Consider the following 23,197-nt stretch of genomic DNA (forward strand, 5'->3'; position numbering starts at 1 on the left):
CCTTTTGCAGCAATTACAGCTGCAAGTCTCTTGGGGTATGTATCTATAAGCTTGGCACATCTAGCCACTGGGATTTTTGCCCATTCTTCAAGGCAAAACTGCTCCAGCTCCTTCAAGTTGGATGGGTTCCGCTGGTGTACAGCAATCTTTAAGTCATACCACAGATTCTCAATTGGATTGAGGTCTGGGCTTTGACTAGGCCATTCCAAGACATTTAAATGTTTCCCCTTAAACCACTCAAGTGCTGCTTTAGCAGTATGCTTAGGGTCATTGTCCTGCTGGAAGGCGAACCTCCATCCCAGTCTCAAATCTCTGGAAGACTGAAACAGGTTTCCCTCAAGAATTTCCCTGTATTTAGCGCCATCCATCATTCCTTCAATTCTGACCAGTTTCCCAGTCCCTGCTGATGAAAAACATCCCCACAGCATGCTGCTGCCACCACCATGCTTCACTGTGGGGATGGTGTTCTCGGGGTGATGAGAGGTGGTGGGCTTGTGCCAGACATAGCGTTTTCCTTGATGGCCAAAAAGCTCAATTTTAGTCTCATCTGACCAGAGTACCTTCTTCCATATGTTTGGGGAGTCTCCCACATGCCTTTTGGCGAACACCAAACGTGTTTGCTTATTTTTTTCTTTATGCAATGGCTTTTTTCTGGCCACTCTTCCATAAAGCCCAGCTCTGTGGAGTGTAAGGCTTAAAGTGGTCCTATGGACAGATACTGCAATCTCCGTTGTGGAGCTTTGCAGCTCCTTCAGGGTTATCTTTGGTCTCCTTCTTGCCTCTCTGATTAATGCCCTCCTTGCCTGGTCCGTGAGTTTTGGTGGGCGGCCCTCTCTTGCCAGGTTTGTTGTGGTGCCATATTCTTTCCATTTTTTAATAATGGCTTTAATGGTGCTCTGTGGGATGTTCAAAGTTTCAGATATTTTTTTAAAACCCAACCCTGATCTGTATTTCTCCACAACTTTGTCCCTGACCTGTTTGGAGAGCTCCTTGGTCTTCATGGTGCCGCTTGCTTGGTAGTGCCCCTTGCTTAGTGATGTTGCAGACTCTGGGACCTTTCAGAACAGGTGTATATATACTGAGATCATGTGACAGATCGTGTGACACTTAGATCGCACACGGTGGACTTTATTTAATTATGTGACTTCTGAAGGTAATTGGTTGCACCAGATCTTATTAGCAAAGGGGGTGAATACATATGCAAGCACCACTTTTCCGTTATTTATTTTTTAGAATTTTTTTAAACAAGTTATTTTTTTCATTTCACTTCACCAATTTGGACTATTTTCTGTATGTCCATTACATGAAATCCAAATAAAAATCAATTTTAATTCCAGGTTGTAAGACAACAAAATAGGAAAAATGCCAAGGGGGGTCACTACTTTCACAAGCCACTGTACATTTGTTTTTCTCTATAGACTCAAAAGTTCATCGGATACAGTACTTCACTGTATAGACTGTAGTTTGTGAAGCAACCATACTGACAAGGGAGCTGCCCTTACAAAAGTTTACCATAGTAAAAGCATAGCAGTGTAAAAGCATGGTAAAGCACAGTTTGTGTTGTAAAGTCCAGGGGCGTTGTAAGGTCGTGTTAGGAGTGATCAAGAAAGTACACCAGCTTCCGAGTTCTTACCCAACATTAGTTGGATCAAAGTTATACAACGTTGTACTTTGCAGTCATATCGCCACGGGTGGAAAATATTTCAGTAGTACCTCTGAATTCACTTTGTACACTAGCTTTATACCTTAGTTCATGTGTGGACAGTCAGACTTAATAAGCATTTCTTCGGTAGCACCAAGTCTTTTCTGACATCTAATCCTTTAATCAACATGACAGTGTAAAATGCACTTCTTCGTTAATCCCTAATATACATATGTTATGGGGTAGCGTAACATAACAAATATTATTATTATTATTATTACTGTTATTAAATAATCAATGCCGAATTGTTTGATTAATCCTATACATGTTAGTTTTATTGTAAGAATGTTCCAAAAACGATGAGCTTTAAATGAATACCAAAAGTCTCAGTAGTCACTCAGAGCACAGGTGGTGTTGTTTGTTCCAGCATGTATTCCCCAACACAGGCGTCAACAACGTCCGACATTGCCAATGGAAAAAAAATCAACACTTAGTCAAATAGTAAGTGTGCAGTAGCCAACAATAAAATAATAAAATTATGCTTACACCACACTAAGTTCTCGATGGTGTTTTCTTGTCTAGTTAATGATTAACAGAATTGTACAGACTAGAAAATTAAGCAAATTACAATGAGCTAAAGGGGGGGACACGACACACTACTACTCAGAAAACACTGCATAAAGAATTGGTGAAAGAACTTGTATGCACGTATAAACCCACTGTATGCATTAAAACCAATGAACACACAGGCAGCCATTTTCTGAAAGACTTACAATGCACTACAGCAAACTGAATATCCATAATTATAACCCACACATAAGGTTTTATCTTACTCCTTGAACCATACCATCATGGCCTTCTGTAATATCGCATATATGATTACAAATGTTAAGATTCACAGATTCTTACACTGAATTTGATGGCATATTGTTTAAAACATTGTAAGTCTCGAGAACCAGCTATAATACTTTCTCATCCAAGCCTTATAAACCCTGCAGTAAAGGTACTTTGTGGTTTTCAATAATGTGGTACAGAAAAGTATACTGGCTCTGCTTATTGTTCCAGTGTGGCTTGTAATAAGCACAAAATATATTAAGATGCTTACCTGCAGTACACATTTCTAGGAAGTAAAATATGTATGTTAACTCCATAGTTTTAACAAATGATCTCACTTCTTTTTCTTTTTGCCACAGAATTACTAAAGGGTAATTTTCTTTGAACAAAGTTAAAAATGGACCTGCCTGTAGTTACCTCTATTTTGGAGAGGAGGTGCTTGGATGTCTTACCCAATGTAAATCCATAGACCATTACTATTATCTGAGGACAACCAGCTTTGATTTAAGTTTCATCCAGCGAGCCAGGTAAATATTAACATGAAATCTTGGCATCAGTGGGTTAAAATATGCATCCAATATTTGTAAAATGCCCTTATTTTATGCTACATTGCAATTTTCAACACAAGCTCCAAAACAAGAGGTTTGGGTTAGCCAACCACCAAAAGTAGAAATTGTGCATAAGCTATTGGACCAGTATTGAGTGAATATCATCAGTCTCGGTTATGTTTTGGAAATGATTGGTTAAAACTGGCTAGGTGAAATGTTTTAATGTATGTGCAGTGCACTTTCCTACTAATTCAGTACTAAAGTAAAACCTGACTGGTTTCACAGCCCCCAGTTAGCACTTACCTATGGTACAGTAAGGTAGTTCAAAATTAAAATTAGGTTGTGTGAAACCAGTTGTTATATTCAATTTATTGTTGACCGAATGGCGACATCCTTACTATAGAAATGTCCTTCTTTTGACAATAAACAATTATATATTTAAAAAAAAAAAATAGATGGTGGTTTTATTCATATGGACTTAGCTTGTTTGGGAAAGTTCATATTGAAATTTCTGCAAAATTAGATTTTAAAACATGATTATTCTTGTAGTTTGTAGTTTTGTGTTGCATGTCATTTTGCTCTGAACATTATACCTGAAGTGGATGTTTTACCATTTTACATCCTTAAATGTTTCCAAGTTTTTTTTTTTTTTAATGTATTACAAATAAACACCTTTTCACCTGTGGTAGCAAAGTAAGAGTGTAGGTCATTTTTAAACATGAATAGTACATGTTTTAATGTCTCATCAATTGTTAATTAAAGGCAGTGTACACAGAAACCTAAAAAAAAAAACAATTAAAAAATAAATACTGGGTTTAAAAACATCCTTTTATTATATCCGTGCCACACACACTATTGAAAATGAATGCTTCTACAAAAAGAATGCTACCTGTTTTTCACAATATTTTTAAATAAAACAACTTCAAGTACTCTGACTTAGGTACAAAAAATTCTGTTCTAGCTGCCTCCAGTAGGCCACAATACACAGTAGTTCAAACACAGTTGTTACAAATGTCCTTTGTGTCTTCAGTTCTGTGGCAAGGCAGGTGGAGGGAAATGCATTTATGAAAAATACTGTGCGTTGCAATATATTTCACATGGATAAAAATGATTCCGTTTGAATTTTGAGGCCCGGCAAAGTCAAAATTATATATATAAAAAAAAAAAAAATAGAAAAATGGGGGAAAAAAAAAATATCCCATACACCCTGTTGAAAAGACAGGCACTACCAAGATTAAGGAGACCACAGTGTTTGCAGAGGATATGCACTGTACAAGCAATATATGTATAATCACTTTAAGACTCAAATAAAATGCTACAATCATTCTAAGGCATAAACAATGTTCAATGTCTGAAAACAATATGTACACATCATACATATTGCAAACGAGACTTACTATTAACATTAATGAACAGTATATACAGATGTCTCACTGTTGCGCCATTGTTCTTTTGCAACTAAGTGATGCAAAAACAAATTCGAAAATGCAGCTTTACAGTATTACTGTAACAAATGTGAGTGCCCTTACGACACAAAACAGTGTAAACAGTTATTTCTTGGCTTTGTTTTATATTTGAAATACTCCTTGTTTTAGGATTTCTCTTTTTTTTTTTAAAGCAGTTTTTGCTGTTTCTTCCTTTTCATAGAAAATGAAGACTGGACCTTTTACTCATAAATAATTAACACAATTAAATACAATCACTATAATATTAACTGCAAAGTAAAAAAAAAAATAATAATAATTACAAGTTGAGAAAGCTTCCTTTCCCTATTACAGCTCTGATGGTTGTAAATTCAGTGCGGTTTCATAGAATAAATGGTATTGCACTATGACACCCCTGTATCTTGAACTCTTTGGGTGTGTTTTCCCTGTTCTACACAAACCTGTACGTAACACATTTAAATATAATGCAGTTCAAGAGCCCTGGTTTTTGAAGATTAGATTTTCTTCACTGAGTTGAGGAGTACTGTGTCAAAATGCTCTGCTGTGTAATTTGAAGTTTTGACTGCTGGTCCCAGATAGTGAAGGTTGGGTTGATAGTGGACTTAGCTTGTTTGGAAAAGTTCAGTCCATCGTATCTCAAAAAATCTTCTCATGTTATGACCAGCTCTTCCTATGTCAGAATCATCTTCATTGAAAGTTTCACAGTTATCAAAAACTAGTCTGACATCCACAACAAATGCTTCAAGATTTTGGTACCTAAAGTCGTGTGGGGGGACATGCAATACATAAATTATACAACATCATACACGATATATTTTGATAATGTTCTATATAAACTAAAATACACACATCTTAATATATAATCCAAATGTTAGTCAACCATTACTTAATTACTAGAATTTTGTATACAAAAAATAATATGGCAGGACATAATTCTTAAATTCGTGTTTAGGACCAAACGTTTAAAAGACATGTTGATACTCACTGGCAGCTATCCAGTTTCTCTCGAATGGTTGCAAAGGCCATTGGTTTCTTTATTACTTTTTTATAGCCAGACACAAGCTTCAAATTCACAGGAAGCAAGAATGGCCATGCATCTTCATGTGTTTCCAACTCAGACAGGATAAGGCTACAAAAAAAATGACATATATATGACATATGACCCATAATCACAGTACTCACAGTATGTGATCACTGTATATTCATCACCTTTCTCAGTCCTGTTTTTTTTTTTTTCTCTCAACATGGAGTTTAAATATGCAACTGGTAAATAGCAATTAGATAGTATGAATTAGTTACAGTAATTGCATTAATCTGCATCCACTGTGTGTACTACTCTAACACCATATATTTTATATACATCATATCATATTCCACCCACTCTATTTAACCACGTTACTTTATGACTTCTTTTTTTATACTTTAGTGAGAAAATATTACCTGCACAAAGCCAGATCCTTGGCGTTATCTCTTGCTGTTTTAGCTTTTTTCACACAGGAGGAGCTCTCCTGCTTGGTCTGGTTTAAGGATGTATTTTCATCACCTTTCCTCTTTTTGGGCTCTTTGCCCCCTTTCTTTGGAGTACTGCTTGTACTTGCAGCATCATCCTCCGAGACATCTCCAGCCACGGACAGCTTCTTGCTGCATTTCACGTCATTGCCTTTTCTCACTCCTCGGTTTTGGAGCTTTTTGCTCCTTGGGGACTGACCACTTGCCTGAATTGCAGAGAAAAAAATAAATAGACATTAAAAGCACTGCACACAAATTCACAGAAGACCAAACTTACTTCAACAAAGTCTTTTTTTTGTGTGGTGTGTTTGTCATCCTCAACTTTTTACATGTTAAAGTACCAAATGTGAGTTTTAATTTTCCTGTATTTTAGATTGTTTGCCTCTTTAAAGATAGCAATATTTGATATGTGGTCACAACATGTAAATAAGTGTAAGCCAATTAAAGTTTTTTTTTTTTTTTCTATTGTCCAAGGCAATCTCTGTATTGAAGGCCAGGATTACCTTCGCAATGCAGGCAGGACAAAACCAGTCACCCTCAGGTATTGTGGTTATCTTGGGTCTATGACAGTAAGTATGACATCCTTTGTCACAACCATCACATAGCAAGAGTAGTTCTTCATTATCTCCCTTTCGGCAAATTTGGCAGTACTGCAACATACGAAAATTAACTTTATAACTGAAACTTTGCAAAAAAGCTAAGCTAATGCTCTGAAGGAATACCAGATACTCACAACTTTCATGATGGATTTCTCCCAGGCAATTGATTTCTGCAGCTGCTGAATACAGAGAGCCACCTGAGCAGCACTGCGCACCTCACTCAATGCCTTCCTCCACACTTTGAGGCCCGGAGCAATATCCTCTTCACCTCTGCGTGGGGGGGAAATTAGAGTAGCTGGGTCAGAGGTTTGCAGAGTCACAGTGCATCAAACCAACAGTAATCAATAAAGCCAACCAACAATACAGCAGTGCTCACAAGCAGCAAGCATGCAACATGTAAGGAGCTTCAATTGATAAATATAGTGCTTAAGACCTTGACAACATGCCTCAAACATTCAGCAGTGTGTGGTAGGGGAACTCAGCACACATGGAAAACCTTCCTCACTAAAAGATCTCAACAGTACAAGGCACCATGCAGATACAACCCAATCCTAAATGGATCACAGACATGCAGAATTAAAAATAAATGAATCAACACAACTGAAATACATCAAGTGGAAATAAAGGCAAGACAAAAAAAATAAATAAAAAGGTTTGAATTAGCAGAGCAGCACAATAAAGTGGTCCAATTAATCTCGATGACCTACCCGTCACCATCACCACTATTGGATGGTGCAGGAGCAGGGACAGTAACTGTGCCCACATTATCCAGTTTGATCTGAATGGTGGTACTTAAGGGGCTCTTCAGATACCTTCGCTCAATGTTCCTCTCCAATTCAGCCAGCCTGGTTACAGCTATATCTAGGGGGTTGTTGATGTGGCGCACAATGCTGCTATCACTGCAGTCTTGTTTTTCCCCTACATTATCTTCTTCAGGCTTCAACTTAGTGAGTGGCTTGTGCTCGTAGTACACCAGATCTTCCCTCTCCGAGTGAGGCTCTGGATAGATCCACCCCTGTGCATAAAAATCAAACACTATAAATGAAGGTACTTGCAAGAATGGATCTTTCTGTTAACAATATCTATAGATGAAACAAGAAAGCCCCTTACTATTAACAGAACTACTGTCTTAAAAATAGGAATCCATCCAGAAAAAAAGATAGCAAGAAAGAAATTAAAGGGTGTGATATTTCAGATGTTACCTTGACTTGCAGGCTTGCGGAAGCTACTCTCCTTTCCAGCTCTTCCACTTGCTGCAGAATTGCTATATCCATGTCCATTGCCTGCTCTTCTACACACCAGCTCTCCAAAGTTTCCTGAGTTACTTGGTTTTCTTCATTGTTACTTATCTCCATAATGGCAACTGTCAATTAAAACCATTGCATTTTCATAACAGGAATGTTTTTTTTTATAGGAACAGGCACACACAGAGATCTTCCTACCTCCTTAAGAGTTTATTGCAGTATATATAACTAAATGTAGCATCAGGATTACGACTGTAAATAATATACAGGACTGTCCTTTTTATTCTATAGTACAATGTGCAAAACATCAAATAGACAAGAGGCATTATCATTACAATTATGCACATGGTTAGTCAATAGTGTACACAATCTGAAAGTAAAAAGCATACCATCTCTATTCTTAGAGCAAGCTTGGCTGATGTAATCCATGTGTTTTTGAATTTGCTTCTGCAAGGCTTTTTCCCTTATTCCTCTGAGATGTAATACTTTAACCAACGTTCTAAGTTCCTCTGCATCTGTGACTCTCCACCAACCAGTCTGCATTTCTACATGGGAGAAAGATCAGGAGCATATATCCAGTTATTTGACACTCATTTAGCTAGTAAAAGGAATCAAGGTTCACACATTGACAAATGTTATGGAATAGCACCCCTATGTTCTCCATGTTGGCTCCGCTTTACTGACTTATTATATGTTGCAGATATAGTGGTGTCGGTTTTAAAATGATTGAACTCTATAAGCTTTGTACTGGCTAGCTTAGTAATGATCATAGCAGCAACACCATTCTGTTACAATCTCAATGTCAAATCAGAAAAATACAAATCAATGGGAGGTTTCTAATGCTGCTGTTATTCATTATACCTTCTGGAATGGGCCTTGGACAGGGATAGTCCACAGGCTTCGCTACTTCAATTGCTGGAGAGGGGGCAGATGGGGGCTTCTCATTTTGTGGCACAGGAGACTCGCTTTTACTTGTGGAAACGCTGGCTGCCAAGAAGGGATTGTGATTTCCCTCTGTCACTCCGAATCCTGAATTCAGCGCATGCGGTAGTGGAGAACTAGTGAAGGGCAGATTTGGACTCAGCATTCCAGAGGGCCATCCACAAAAGGGAAGCCCCATTAGGTGCAAGCCAGGTTTCATCTAAATAATAAGAAATAAAAAAAGTACTTAACACCAAAAAGATAGGGAAACTGCTTGTAATATGGAAGTAAATTTATCAGAAATTGTGAACCAGTCTTACTGTGACAAGTACTATGGACCTTATAAAATGACTTCTGGTACCAATGGAATCAGTCATTCGATGTCTGGCTGTGCTGTTAATGGGAGCCTTTGCAGCGTTTGTTTATTGTACTATGTCATGTTAATACAGGATCCCAATAAAAGCGAATGACAGAGAGATCCCACTTGTCATATGTGGATTCTACTCTTTATTCATGAAACAATACACCCCAAGGCCACACGTGGAATAATTCTATACACATGAAGTGCCTGGCTCTGGGTTGTAAGTCTTAGTATTTATGTGAGTACACACCTGAAGTGCTGAAAATGCAAAGGGGTTGAGCCCCACTGGGTGTTGTGGTGATCCAGACACCAGTATAGGTGCTGGAGATGGGGAAGGAGATTTAGATCTCATTGTTGAAGACTTGGGGGAGGATGTTGTAGGCATGGTGGGATGGGTTACAGAGGTGTCATCGCAAGGTGTCCTTGGTAAAAGGCTAAACCACTGTCCACTTTTCTCTGTCAGTACCCTTAAAAGCTGGTCATTTGGAAGCAGCGGAGAACTGTAAAACTTCCCTGGGCTGTTCAGGTGAGGATTAAACAGGTTCAAGGTAGAGTCCGGCTTGGAGTCTGAGCAGCCCTGGGAAACAGCCGGCTGTGGGCTCAGTGCGCTTTGTGAAATAGTGTGACTGGGAGAAGGGATCATTGTGGGGATGCTGGCTTGGCTCCCGTTTGGTTTCTGGTTCAACGTGTCCAACTCTGGAGACATTTTTGCTACTTCCAAGAGTTTGCTGAGTTTGGAGAAGGAGCCTGGCTTCTGCAAGAATAGATTAGGATTGTCCTTCTGCTTTCCCTTCTCCCTGCTCTCTGCACCGCCGATGTTGAGACTGATAATGTCAAGAGGCTTCTCCTCTGGTACCTCAGGGGGCTCTTCCTTGACCTGGATCATTTCTGCATTCTTCAGTCTCTCTCTCTCTTTTGCCAGTTCCTCTTGACCTGAAACAAAATTAATAGTCCTGACGAACAAACAGCAAAGCAAAAATACTGAACAAATATCAACAATGAACAATAAAGTGATATTGTTGTCTGAAAGTTGATACTTGTAGTTAAACCAAGGTCTTGTCCACATTGTAGCACTAACAATCCAATGACTTTTTTTTAACGAACACGAGATAATTCCTGAGTTATTAATAATAAAAAATAAAATAAAAAAATCACAGGATTCTTCAAACAGCATTTTTTTTTAGTAATTTGTCATATACTGTGGCTGTTTCTCTTACCTTCTCCACTTTCCAGGGCCTCCACAAAAACTCCACCACACTGGGGCAAAACCCAGTACCTGCGCTTATATCGATCCTGACCAAACATCATTGACCGCAAGGAATGAGACGATTCAAACAGTTTCCTTCTGAACTGGCTCTGTTGCTGTAACAGAAGAAGCAGTGTGTTAAGGTTTCTTGAAAAGCATTACTTAAAAACATATTTGTTGTTCTGTAAAGCTGCTTTTGTACCTTGGTGAGTTTTTCAATCTGTTTTTCCAGTTCCTCAACACTGGTGGTCTGGTACCCATCATCCTAAAACATAAATCTGGGTTATGTTTTCAAGTTAAAACACAATTACTGGATTGCGTTTAAATGACAACATTGGACATTTTTTGTTGTTGTACATACTAGTTTTACTTCAAGATATTTTAGTGATTTATTACAGATTGATTACAGTTATAACAAATCAACCAAACTAATATTTTTAATTATAGTATATTTTTCTTATTTTTAATACACTCCTTATGATAGCTCTTCATACCAAAAGATTATTCAGGAAAGCAACAACAATTATTTGATACTGCAGCAGCAGGCTGTACCTCATCTTCACAAGCTTCCACTTTCTTTCCTTTCTTTCCGTCATCTTCTTCATCCTCCTCCTCATCCCCCTGCTCGTCACTATCATCATCATCATCATCATCATCATCGTCATCACTGTCCCCTCCTTTCTGCTTGCGTTTGCGCCCAGCAGTGGGGGTGCCCAGGGCCTGCTGCTCCTCCCCCCCGTCTGCACATCCACTTGTGTCCCTTTTTCCTGTTTTCTTGGCATGAATAATCCTCAGCCTGAACAGAGGGATAGTGGATAAGGCAGAGGTTAACAGTTTGAAATGTACTGTCAAAACCTCTTGGTATCAAGCCTTTAACAATATGAAAAACCTATTTATAGTTACAATATAGTTACTGTTGCTGATAAGGTACTGTTGCTTCTTGCTTCTTAATCTTAAAAAGACACTTTACCAATGAGTGATACTTACTTCCGGAGCTTGCCTTCAACTATCCACTTGTCCCTTCTTAAATTAGACATATGGTCGATGTTTTTGTCAATCTCACTGAAAAAAAAAGTAGACACTTTAAATTTGCCTTCTACTTTTTTAATTGTATTGTTATCTGCTGTATAACTTTCTCTAGTTCTCCTTCATACTTCAGATTTATTATGCATCGCATTACATATTCTGGTGTCCATGAAAAACAAAGAGTCCTTCTAGTTTTCTTTTTTGATTTGTGGTCAGGGACTACAGTATGCCCATATGAATAGTAAGGAGATGCAAATACAGCACGTGTGATATCATAAATGCAAAAGGATTTACTAGATTTATTTTCTGGACATTCAAAATATGTTATTGCCCATATTATGCATGAGATTTATTGTTTTAGCTACATGCTTGAATCATGACATGGTAAACCTTTTTTAATTAGAACTATTGCCAGAAGGTATGAAGAGGGATAATACACCACTTTTAACAATTACATTATTGGTGAAGCAATAAACACTTTATGTGCAATGTGAAGAATGTACTTTTTTATAAGTGTACCATTTAAATCTACAGTCTTTTGTTTAGTTAACTAAAAATCTCTGCAATGCCTACAAGTATATAAGTAACACTTCAATGATGAGTACAGTAGGCTCAAGTACTCATTAAGTACAGTATCAGTTGTTAAACACTTTTACCTCACTACACTCTTGCTGCATGCCAACTCATTCACAAGGAAAGCCAGAATTGATGCTTTCTGCATTGGAGTGTGTGCCTGGAAAGCTTTTGTCTCCAGGCTTTCAGTGAGCTCTGTCTGACCACAGTGTGCCTCCATGTATATCTGCAGAATCTCCGACACATTATCCCGGTTAATCCCAATGTTTGTCAAATGGTCACCAAGAGCAGTTTTTGCCTAGAAAAATGGTTATAAAATTAAGTTAAAATAGGTAGTTAATTTCAAAAGAACATACGTGCTGGAAAGGATTCATTTCCACGTAAAGGAGTTGTTATGGTACCTCTTTTTACTTTACATAATAGCCCAAGCAATAGTGACATTTTTGTTTACCTGCATGGCTCAATAATTGAGTGCATTAGTTTGGCTTTTAATTCACGTTAAAATATTGCATAAGAATACTTGCAACTTCTCTCCCAATTACTTGAAATACAGTAAACAGTAGAGCAAGATATCTTTCAATATCTCAGTTTCTGTCCCTAAATTGACAAAGGAGCTGTAAAATTTAGAGTACAGTTTTTGTTTCTACATCTGTATTTTACATTATATAAAGGGCTTGAAATTCTTACGCGGCAGCCAGGTGGCAGTCCTGGATCACAAACGACAGCTGACAGGAGCCTCACTAGCAGGTCCTGCACTTCTCCCATGCTGTCTCCCACATTGAGCAGCCCCTCCTGAAGCACGCTCAGGTGAGGGACATCCACACTGATATCAAAGCCAAGAACCTTCCCAAAGGTACGCAGGAACTGCACTACCATCAGGCAATCTGAAAAGGTGCTTCCGTTCAGCACGAGGCCGGGAATGCGATTCAGCTCTGGAAGTGGCTGTGAATTGAACAGACTCAATCAGTTTAGACTAACTCTAAATATTGTACTCTCCCTTTGATATACAGAACAATAGCATTTAAAAGAATCTTTGCACAAATGCATAGGAGAACATGCTGGCAAATAATTCAATTTTAAAAATGAAACTATTTGCTGAGCATTATACTGTGTTATTTGTATTACATGATCATTTTCTACTGAGATGGCACTAGAGATTCCACTAGATGGCAGCATAATGTATCAACGACAGTAAAGGTTAGTGCTGGTCAGTGTCTTCTCTGTGTTATGAATGTAACGGGAAAAAAAAAAAAAAAAAAAAAAAATTGCTAGCTAATTAGACATTAGTTGCAAACTGCAAAGCACACATTCCTACATGCTATTCAAGAGGTCATGGATCTCTAATGCAGAAACCCATTACTTTAAATGGTGGTCCAGTCATCCAATAGCCCTCTGCATCTACCACTTCCCCCATCCCGCAAACAAATTACTTAACCATTCAATTTAACAACTTTCACACTTAAGTACATACAGCAAACAAAATCTTACCAAATATGCATTTCCATCACTTCATATATCCCAAAATTTTAATATATGAAAGATTCACACAATATTTTAATGGTATAGCTATTCATGCCCCCCCAAAAATAATTAATTAATTAGTTAATTAATTAATTAATTAAAACCGGTGAACACTTTTTGTACTTTTCACAATGCAGCACTTCCTGTTATGAAGGAAAACGGTCAACATTTAAAATTTGCTGCTTCTGGTAAACTGAGTTCTTGTAAAAGGAAAAACAACTCAATGTTTTTTTGATTTTTTTTTTTTTTGTGTTTGTTATACATATACACCCACCCCTCGTTATATCGTCCGTCACTATACTGCAGCCTCGTGGTCCTGATATATCGTAGTCCTGAAGCTGACTCCCCATTTTTACTGTCTAACTGCATATGCCTTAGCTGCAATATACATAGCCACTTAGATTTACTGTTCGTTTTATTTCGTACAGCACATCAAACAAAAATATACAAAACATTTGAAAACAAAGCATTAATATTGTACTGTTATCATATAGACACGTATTGCACAATAACACAAAGCAAACTAAATATCTACTTGCTGAAGCGGTTTTTATTTTAGTCAACTAGCAAAAGCCACAAGGCAGTGGCGTCAGCTCCCTAGCAACAAGCCTCCTATGTTGGGAATGTATTCTTTCAATGCAGTGGGTTTGTGCATTTGAAAAAGGGGAGGAAGACTCATGAAATTAATTGGAGCCTGACGCTGATGAGAAGCAATTACCCTCCGCAGTACGAATTAAAACAGTGTGCTGCTTTTTATAAAATGAGAAAAATGAGAAAAAGCAGGTTGCGTAGAGGACTTATACTGGACCCTGATATATATATATATATATATATATATATATATATATATATATATATATATATATATAATATATATATATATATATATATATATATATATACATATATATATACACACATACACATACACATACAGTGGTTAGCAGATGTATTCACCCCCCTGCAAAAGTTTTCACATTTTGTTGGCACCTGAGCGTACTCCACGACACTTTCAAATTAGACTTTACATGTAGAATATACACAAACTACTCCACATTGATAAAGTTAAAAAATGCAGATATAATACAAATAAGTAAGATTTACAGAGAAGAACAGGTTAATCTTAGTTGCATAAGTATTCAACCCCTTTGCTACTGCAACCCTAAATCAGCTCAGGTGCAAATGATTTGTTTGAAAAGTCACAAAATTAGTGAAATGGTTTCGGCCTGTGTGTACTCAAAGTGGTTTAACTTGTAGATAATTTCCCACAGGTGTATAAAGACTTTCAAGCTGCAACTCACACAGTGATCCAACAAAGCAACCATGAAGACCAAGAAGCTTTTGAAACAAGTCAAGGATAAAGTGGTAGAGAGGCACACAGCAGGAGAAGGGTACAAGGACATTTCAAAGGCGCTGATTATCCATCTCAACGCAGTGATGTCTATCATTAAGAACTGGAAGATGCATCATACCACCCAGATACTACCCAGATCATTTTGTCCTCACGAACTGAGCAGCCGGGCAAGCAGGAAACTGCTTCGGGATGTCACTCTGAAGCCAACAATGACCTTGAGAGATCTGCAAAGTTCTGTGTCTGAGATGGGAGTCAGTGTTCACACATCAACAACACGCCGGTCCCTACACAAAGCTGGCCTGTATGGATGGGTGCCTCATCTTAAAGCACATATGGAGTTTACAAAAAAGCATGTAGATGATATTGCAGACATGTGGAAAAAGGTTTTGTGGTCAGACGAGACAAAAATTTTACTTTTCGGACTAAGTTCCAAGAGTTACGTCTGGAGCAAGCCCAACACTGCACCCAGTCAACACCATCCCAACTGTCAACCATGGTGATGCTTCTCTTCAGCTGGGACTGGGAAGCTTGTCAGAATAAAAGGGAGAATGGATGGTGCAAAGTACAGGCGAATCCTTGAGGAAAACCTGTTTGAGTCAGTCAAGACTCTGAAACTGGGGAGGAAATTCACATTTCAGCAGCACAATGACCCGAAGCACAAAGCCAAAGCCACACTGGAGTGGTTGAACAAGAAGAGAATTAATGTTCTTGAGTAGCCCAGTCAAAGTCCTGACTTGAATCCAATCGAACATTTTTGGCGAGACTTGAAGATTGCAGTCCATCGATGATCCCCAACAAACTTAGCAGAACTGGCGCAATTTTCCAGTGAAGAATGGGCAAAAATTTCACCATCATAATGTGCAAAGCTAGTAGAAACCTATAAAAAAAACACTTCTGCTTCTACCAAGTACTGACTTAAGGGGCTGAATACTTATGCAAATTTTGTAAATTTTCTTAGCAAGTTTTGTTGACATTTAATCTCCTCCTCATATAACAGTGTTCAGTTTAACCATTACAACTTTGAATAAAAAAGTTTATTTGAAAAACTGTGCATACATTATTTGTAATTCAACAAAATGTAACATTATTGGTAGGGGGTGAATACTTCTGCAAACCACTGTGTGTGTGTGTGTGTGTGTCTCTGTCTATATATATATATATATATATATATATATATATATATATATATATATATACACATACACACACACACACACACACACACACTCATTTTTTTCTCATGAAAAATGTTCAAACATTTAAAATTTCCTTTACAAAAACTCCAGCTCCTCGAAGTTTCCCGCTTTGTCTCGCTAGTACCAGTATCTCTTGGTATGATGTGGTAAACTATTGAAAATAAAGCATTTTTTTTACCTTTATTATAATATTTGCATATTTCATATAGGATAACATGAGACCGACTTATGACATACATATTAGGTAATGTTTACTGGAACTATTTTATTGGCTCAAAGTACTTTAATGACCAGGACACGATCATTTTAGTTGAAATAGGTCAGATGTATTTATCCAACCATATTGCAAACGTGATTACCTTATGATCTGCTAAGCACATATCCTCATTTGGCTTCTTCAGCTCCTTCGCAATCTCCAGTTCCAGTCTCCTCAGCTCCAATTTCCGTTCCTTATTTAAACGTTTCTCATCCTTTTTTTCCTGCTTTAATCGTTCTTTCTCCTTAGTCAAATTTTGGACAAGTTAACAGTGCATGTTATTAATACTGTTGCAGACAATCCAGAATGAGGATTATGACATCAGAATTCACACAATACTAAGACTTGCTTATAAATTACAGTACTTTAAAAACAAATTGCTTTGAGATGGATTCTTAGTTTTGTTCACACTCCATATATTTTCAAAAAATGATACAAGGTCTAAACCCCCAAAGCCATTTCAAGGAGAGACTGGCAATTCATAAATCACTTACCTCAGCTTTCTTTCTAGCATCCACAGCTTTCAACAGCATCATATGTTGCCTTCTCCTCTCTCGCTCCTAGTGGAGCACAAAAATACTGTCAGGGTGACATGGCTCAAATACTAGGAACCAATGTGAACATTAAACAAAGCTCAATACAGCAGGTTCAGCAATATAAGACAAATCATGTAAATGGCCAGGTTTGTGTATGTTTTAGTTGAGGATTAGAAAGCATAATAGTGACAATCAAAAGCAAAAGGGAAAAGCAACAGATGTGCAGAGAGTGTCAATAACAGAAGCATACGCTTTTAGTTAGGATCAGTTGCGATGCTTCTTCATAAGCTGGCAGGTATAAAGCACTGTGGTTGGCAGGTACAGGTAAGTAACCTTACATCTGCTACAAAAGCATCTTACAGTAAACCAGATTATGTCATAAACAAGCTATATGTTTTAATTGATATTTAAAATTTGGCAAAAAATGATCTGCATTTCTCTTTACTGGAAAATATAAACTTTCAATGCACTTCTAACCAAGGGTGTGATTTTATATGAAGGGTTAACTTAAGTCATGCATACGAAAACTCCATTAGGTTAAAATGCTGAAGTGGCACAAACAACAAGAACAAATTGGAGTCATTTGTAAAAGGGCACAGAAACGATATTCCAAATGCACTGCTAGATCAAGTATGGCATGGGTTAATGGCAATGTTAGCATTGCCTATCATAGGGCTAACAGGGGCCGAGTGGAAAGGACTAAGTTTTGGTGAGCTTATTCTAAAATATTAAAAAAAAAAAAAAGAAAAGAAAACTGAAGGAACTTTCTTCAGTGATTTTATGCCTTCAGTTGCATTGCTACAAGCAAACATGTCAGCAACCAGGCTTACAAATGCCGAAGGATCAGCTAGGTTGCTGTCCAAAACACAGATGGAAAGGTGACATGTAACGTTCCTTTGAGAAACATTTAGCTCTATTACTGGACTTTTAAAACAAACATCTATTTAAAAAACAGTAACAATAAAAATGTAATGGATGGGATTGATTACTGAAATTCTGTACACGAGCATATGGATTACAGCCTATATACAGAGACTGTAACGAAGCAAAAACACAAAGCAATTCAAATTGTCAAATTTGTCCCTAAACAGAGCAGATGTATGCAATGCACTGTGCTGTAAAGCCATGCAGAAGTATGTAGTATGACAGCAGCCAGTGCTTCACTTTGTGCATTGCTATGACAACCATATCACAACCAATTCACGATGCGGTGTTAGATGTACAAAAATAAACATACCCATACCATATCTAGTCTATGCCTCTCCAACTCCTGGTAGAAAGAGTTGGCAAAGTATTATGAAACAGAAATCACAAAGTCATAAAACCAGTTTATAAGAAGAAGAAAAAACACACCCCCAAAAGAGATAGCCCAATAGCAAAAGAATGGAAATTAAATTAAGAAAAAAAAATAAAGGACTTAATAAACAACCAAGAATTTATTATAAAGGCCCCAAAAATGATTAATTTGAAATTAGGAAAACACACAGTTCAAGCACCATTTTAAAGTATTGTATCGAAACAGTAAAACCAACCTGGTGCTTCAAAAGTATAGCTTGTTGCCTTCTCATTTCTTTCTCCTTGAAACAAACAAAACAATGCAGTGTAAAAGATAAAAAAGTACAAGAACCGAAATAAAATGCAGACAAATACAAATTAATGTTTTTGCTCTCATATGCTTTGGGACATTCAACTTAATCCATTACCACACTGCCTAGCATTGAAGCAGGGTCAGTTTAGAACTAAAGTAAATGGAAAATGACCTAGCCATTTCATCACTGTGTAACAGATGGCCAAAAGTTAATCAAGCTCTGAATTATGACGCCATGACATAGTATTATCTATGCTATAAACATTATTTTGTATTTACTTGCAATTTCAGTCTCTTAAATATAAATAGTGAATACCAAATGAAGTGCACTGCTGGTGTAATAATGATGGTTTTAGTCAGATTACTCACAGTCTTTGTACAGTTTCCCCCAAAAGTCACTGTGGCCCATCTAAACTAACCTTTGTTCGTTTCTCAGCTTCCGATATTTTGGCATTTGCTGCTTCTTCCTTCTTTTTCCTTTTAGCCTGTGCATGCAAAACAGGTCCGGAGGTCATGCAACAGCACCACTATAGCTTAAAAAACATCTCAGTCTAAAACACATCGACACGCTTCAAAAGGTAACAAAAGCAATGTTTACTGCCTAATAGTTATCAGCTGTTATCTGGAATAAGACTACACAGTGTCAGCATGATCCCAGACTACAGCTATTGAAAAGAAGAATGTTAACATTAGAACAGCTATTAATGCAAGGTGTGATTATTACTGTGGGTTTCTTTCATACTTAACTGGAAGCATAAATAATCGATGCAGTCTTTATTTAATATCCATACCATGGATTCATAAGAAGCCAGAAACTCCAGCTTTGCAATAATAAATACATATTTTGTTTCTTTAAAATGTCATATGGTGCAAACAGACATATTACTGCCATACTCTAAAGCAGGGGTCTAAGTATCAATGGCTAAAGATCTGGACTAATTAAGCCAATAATTGGTGCAATTAAGTAACAGAGAGCTCAGCTGAAACAAAAACCAGGAGACCCAGTAGCTCTCCAGAGCAGGGTTGGAGACCCCTGCTCTAAAGCAATCAAAGGGCTATTCTAGAATAAGAGAGCTAAATACAGATTTTTATTTTGGATTATTTTATGAAATGGACAAAACATGTCGTCAGGATTAATATCACATGCATGTCGTTTAAAAGTAGCATCCTGCCTTGACTTAACCCGGAAATAACAACCAGAAGGTTTTAAATTATGTTGCGTAATGTAATAATTCCAGAAGGAATAGCACTTGTGACACAGAGTTGCCATCTCAGAAAGCAATAAAACACCCATAGTGCCTGGGCATAGAGGCTTGAGATTTCGAAACCTGTTCTCTCCCATTCCCTGCCTTTTTTAAACCCTAACCACTGCATTATACACAGTGGCAAAACTGAGGAAGAATAAATTATGTTAAATTCAAATATGTAATTACAAGCTGTGAAAAATCCTGTTAAGAATGGCTTGCCAACCGTGTCAACTCAAATTTGATTTAGGGCTCCTAAAACAGTTTTGAGCTCCCATAATTGTATGAGTATGTAAAACAGTGTTTATGCCACCTACTTATGCAAAACTGTTGCTATTGTCTCAAAAAATCCTTTTATGTACGTTTAACCATGGTCTGAAGAAGCCAAGACAATTTTGTTTTTAATATTCAATAGCTGTGTACCAAAACCAATTGAGCGCCTATCCCACATAAAATCATGTAAAAAATCTAAATCAATCTGGAGTAGCATAATTCAGGAATAGCCCTAACTAACACAGGTCTGTGGCATAGTATGTATTTTGTAAATGTACAGCAGGCAAATATCTACTTTGTTCCATGTAACCTCTTTTTCTTTTTTTACATACCTCAAGAATTTGCTGAGCTCGAAGCTCTTTTTCCAGTCTTATTTGCTGGATTCGTTTGATCTTCTCCTGTAAAAATGTTTAAAAAACAAAACAAAACAAAAAAAAAAAAAACTGTTGTTGCAAATTAAGGCTAAATAGTGACTTGTAACCTGGGCCTTGTTCTTGTAAGGAAATGCTTAAAAGATGTGCATGTTTAGCTTTCAATAACACTTTTTCTGCTGCAAAATGTAAAGAAATCAAATCTAACCCTGATTATTGATCTCAGGAGCTAATGTACATCTAACACAGCATTGTACATTTCCTGTGTCTAAATTACCTTTTTTCCCTACACCAACATCACAATACTGAATTGAGGGGTCACCGCAAAATTCACCTCTTTTAGGGGCCAATGCATGCCGAACAAGTACGGAGAGAGAAAAAAAAGTAACCTTGTTTTAATGAACTACTGCAGAATGCAAGCCGCGCAAACTGCATATCTTCCTTCTTTGGCCCTTTTTTATTCCTTTGCCATCCTGTGTGCATTGCACTTTGGCAAAAATAATAATAATAGAATAAAAAAACACGTCCTTAGTTCTTGTTTACAATTCAAATGACAACAAAGTTTTAATGAGCCTATCTATGCGTCTGTACTGCTTTTCTGTGACCTGTACTGTGAAGTAGGGGGTGGGGCAAAGTCAGTGCTGTATTGTTTTGATTTAGGTTGCTAAAATCTAGTTTTCAGCATTGGAGGCAAAATAGTAGAAATGGATGACAAAGCAAAAAAAAGCAAGGTATATTTCGTTGATTGATCATGTCAAGATATTTCCCAAAGAAACTGTACATGCAGATGGAGGTAATTGTTTTGCACATCTTAATGTGTCTGGAGAAAATATGATTGATCGCTATTTACCTTCAGAATCACACATTAAACAAAAGGATACTACAGAGGCTGCTGAACAGAATGTAAAATAAACAGCTTTCAGAAAACAAACTGGAAAGTCAGCCCAGGCAAAAAGTATTCCTGTCGGCAAATTAAATCAGTACTAAAACAATCAAGCACAGCCACCTCACTTCAACCTGCTGCTTACTTTTTCGCAGTTGGAATTTTAAGACCTGAATACCCACGTCAGTCAATGTATAGACAAGTCAACTGCAAGGGGATGCTGCATGCTTGCAAATGATACCACTCTGTTTTAGTAAGGAAGCAAGTACCACTATTTTTAGGCTTTATAGTGTTCTGAAATACTCTCTACTTAGGTAGATTTAATGTTTAAACAGGTCTGTGAAATCCGAGTTTAATTCCGCAACCTACCCGAGAGAAATACGTAAATTTACTGCAATTTAAGCAGACCCCTACTTATAGGTATGTATTGTATTAGGACATTTTTGTCCATAATATGTCTATAACCCGCTACATTATCTAAAATTACAACATTTGTACAGCCTTTTATCAATTTTAAAAAAATCACCATTTGAAACATATCTAACTCTTTACTCTTAAGTGCAATGTTTTATGTAAGGAAAATAAAAAAAAAGCCTGGACCTTTGTGACTTAAATAATTTTTTAAAGGGAGTTTCAACATTAAAAAGTTGTGTATATTTAACCAAATTTTATATGACTGCTTTGTTTAAAACTCAAAAATTGTACCTGCTGTTTAAAAATCTTTATTTGCTCCTTCTGTTTTCGCTTTTCCTCAGCTGCCATGATTGCTAAAAGAAAAAATAAATGATTGTGACAGACTGCAGCAGGTAATTCCGCAGCGGTTAGTTGAGTTTGAAAGTAGGCTTGTTCACTGAGCCACAGGAAGTAAGCTGTCTACCTTGCTGTTTCCTTGCTTCTTTAGCAGCACGTGCCAGTGCTTGCTTTTCAAGTTTTCGCATCAGTTTAATCTGGGCTGCTTGCCTGGCTATTTCTGCAAAATAACAGTTTGTTTTTGAAGTTACTAAATTAAGTACAAATCTTAACTATGCTGTAATTAGCTCAAAAATCATGAAACTCACCTTGAGCTTCTAGTCTTCTGATCAGTTTGGCATCAGTGTTGCTGAGGATCTCAGAGGCCCCAACGTTAGGAGGTCGTCCTTTCCTGCGCCTCATTCTAGATCCGTCACCGGAACGCATTCGATCTGGGTTTGGGGGGCGCCCTCTTCGCCCCTCCATAGCTCGTATACGAGGGATAACCTCCTCCTTGTTCAACAAGCTCCACTGCATACCCTTTAAAAAGAAAGAGAATGAGCTCAATGAGAAACTGCCAGAAACAATTTTCTAAACTCAAGCATCAACACAAGCATTACATAAAACATTTCAAAGGAATAATACTTTAACAGCCAGAAATAGATCTATATGTAAAATCTCTGAACAGTCTACTGGCTTCATTCAAAACACTGGAATTATTACAATAAATTTAGACCACAAAATTTAGACCTTGGGTTACATGTAATTTGCTACGCAAATTCTGCTTCCTTCTAGCAAAATCTTTCAGTCAGTAGCATGTTGAGATCTGTATAGATATGCTGACCTCTAAAACAACGATTTAAGTTATAATGCCTGGCCCTTGAGTCCTTGACCATGGTGCTGTTCATCAGAGTGATTTCCACATAGGACTCAACCCATTCAGCACTGTTTTTTAACTCTGTAACTTTAACTCTGTTTTTTAATCACTGTATCTGTGATTTCTTGGTATCCGGTCTATCCACGCCTTTGAAATCAAAAAAGCACTGCTATACTAGTACATGGGTTGTGAAATAATTCTTTGAGGTCCCTGCATTATTTCAGATGGCTCCTGGAGTGAATGCAAAAAACTGACAATAAAATATAAAAACATTGTCACCTGAGGTCCATCTCTGGCTTCATAGAAGTCCCCAACCCTTATTTTTGCACTGAAGCTAAAATTATCTCGTGTGATGTCTGTTATTCCATTTCTGGTAAGGTACTACAGAAAAGAAAATAATGACTTCAGTGAGACAAATAAT

At 37.3% G+C, this 23,197-nt stretch overlaps 1 protein-coding gene across 20 annotated transcripts in view; it reads right to left on the reverse strand.

Moving 5' to 3' along the window:
* Positions 1–3,831: 3,831 nt before the first annotated feature.
* The window catches only part of LOC121322878 (bromodomain adjacent to zinc finger domain protein 2B-like), a 65,321-nt gene continuing 45,955 nt past the window's right edge, over positions 3,832–23,197 (reverse strand). For 6 of the 20 annotated variants that reach the window (XM_041263364.1, XM_041263370.1, XM_041263361.1 and 3 more), the window contains 26 exons: positions 23,056–23,157; positions 22,229–22,439; positions 22,048–22,140; positions 21,876–21,937; positions 20,249–20,314; positions 18,819–18,884; positions 18,344–18,388; positions 18,049–18,081; positions 16,770–16,835; positions 16,379–16,519; positions 12,636–12,890; positions 12,032–12,246; positions 11,337–11,411; positions 10,902–11,145; positions 10,552–10,614; positions 10,321–10,465; positions 9,354–10,036; positions 8,683–8,962; positions 8,211–8,366; positions 7,780–7,940; positions 7,285–7,592; positions 6,712–6,847; positions 6,482–6,628; positions 5,910–6,184; positions 5,455–5,598; positions 3,832–5,225 (listed from right to left, as the gene is read on the reverse strand). In XM_041263364.1, coding sequence (XP_041119298.1) covers positions 5,072–5,225; positions 5,455–5,598; positions 5,910–6,184; positions 6,482–6,628; positions 6,712–6,847; positions 7,285–7,592; positions 7,780–7,940; positions 8,211–8,366; positions 8,683–8,962; positions 9,354–10,036; positions 10,321–10,465; positions 10,552–10,614; positions 10,902–11,145; positions 11,337–11,411; positions 12,032–12,246; positions 12,636–12,890; positions 16,379–16,519; positions 16,770–16,835; positions 18,049–18,081; positions 18,344–18,388; positions 18,819–18,884; positions 20,249–20,314; positions 21,876–21,937; positions 22,048–22,140; positions 22,229–22,439; positions 23,056–23,157 — 4,326 coding nt within the window. In that variant the 3' untranslated portion in view covers positions 3,832–5,071. The remainder of the gene's footprint in view (positions 5,226–5,454; positions 5,599–5,909; positions 6,185–6,481; positions 6,629–6,711; positions 6,848–7,284; positions 7,593–7,779; positions 7,941–8,210; positions 8,367–8,682; positions 8,963–9,353; positions 10,037–10,320; positions 10,466–10,551; positions 10,615–10,901; positions 11,146–11,336; positions 11,412–12,031; positions 12,247–12,635; positions 12,891–16,378; positions 16,520–16,769; positions 16,836–18,048; positions 18,082–18,343; positions 18,389–18,818; positions 18,885–20,248; positions 20,315–21,875; positions 21,938–22,047; positions 22,141–22,228; positions 22,440–23,055; positions 23,158–23,197) is intronic. The other 14 variants (XM_041263382.1, XM_041263378.1, XM_041263371.1 and 11 more) reach the window with 11 other exon arrangements.

The sequence above is a fragment of the Polyodon spathula genome, chromosome 11 (assembly GCF_017654505.1).
Source record: "Polyodon spathula isolate WHYD16114869_AA chromosome 11, ASM1765450v1, whole genome shotgun sequence".
NCBI classification, from domain to species: Eukaryota; Metazoa; Chordata; class Actinopteri; order Acipenseriformes; family Polyodontidae; genus Polyodon; species Polyodon spathula.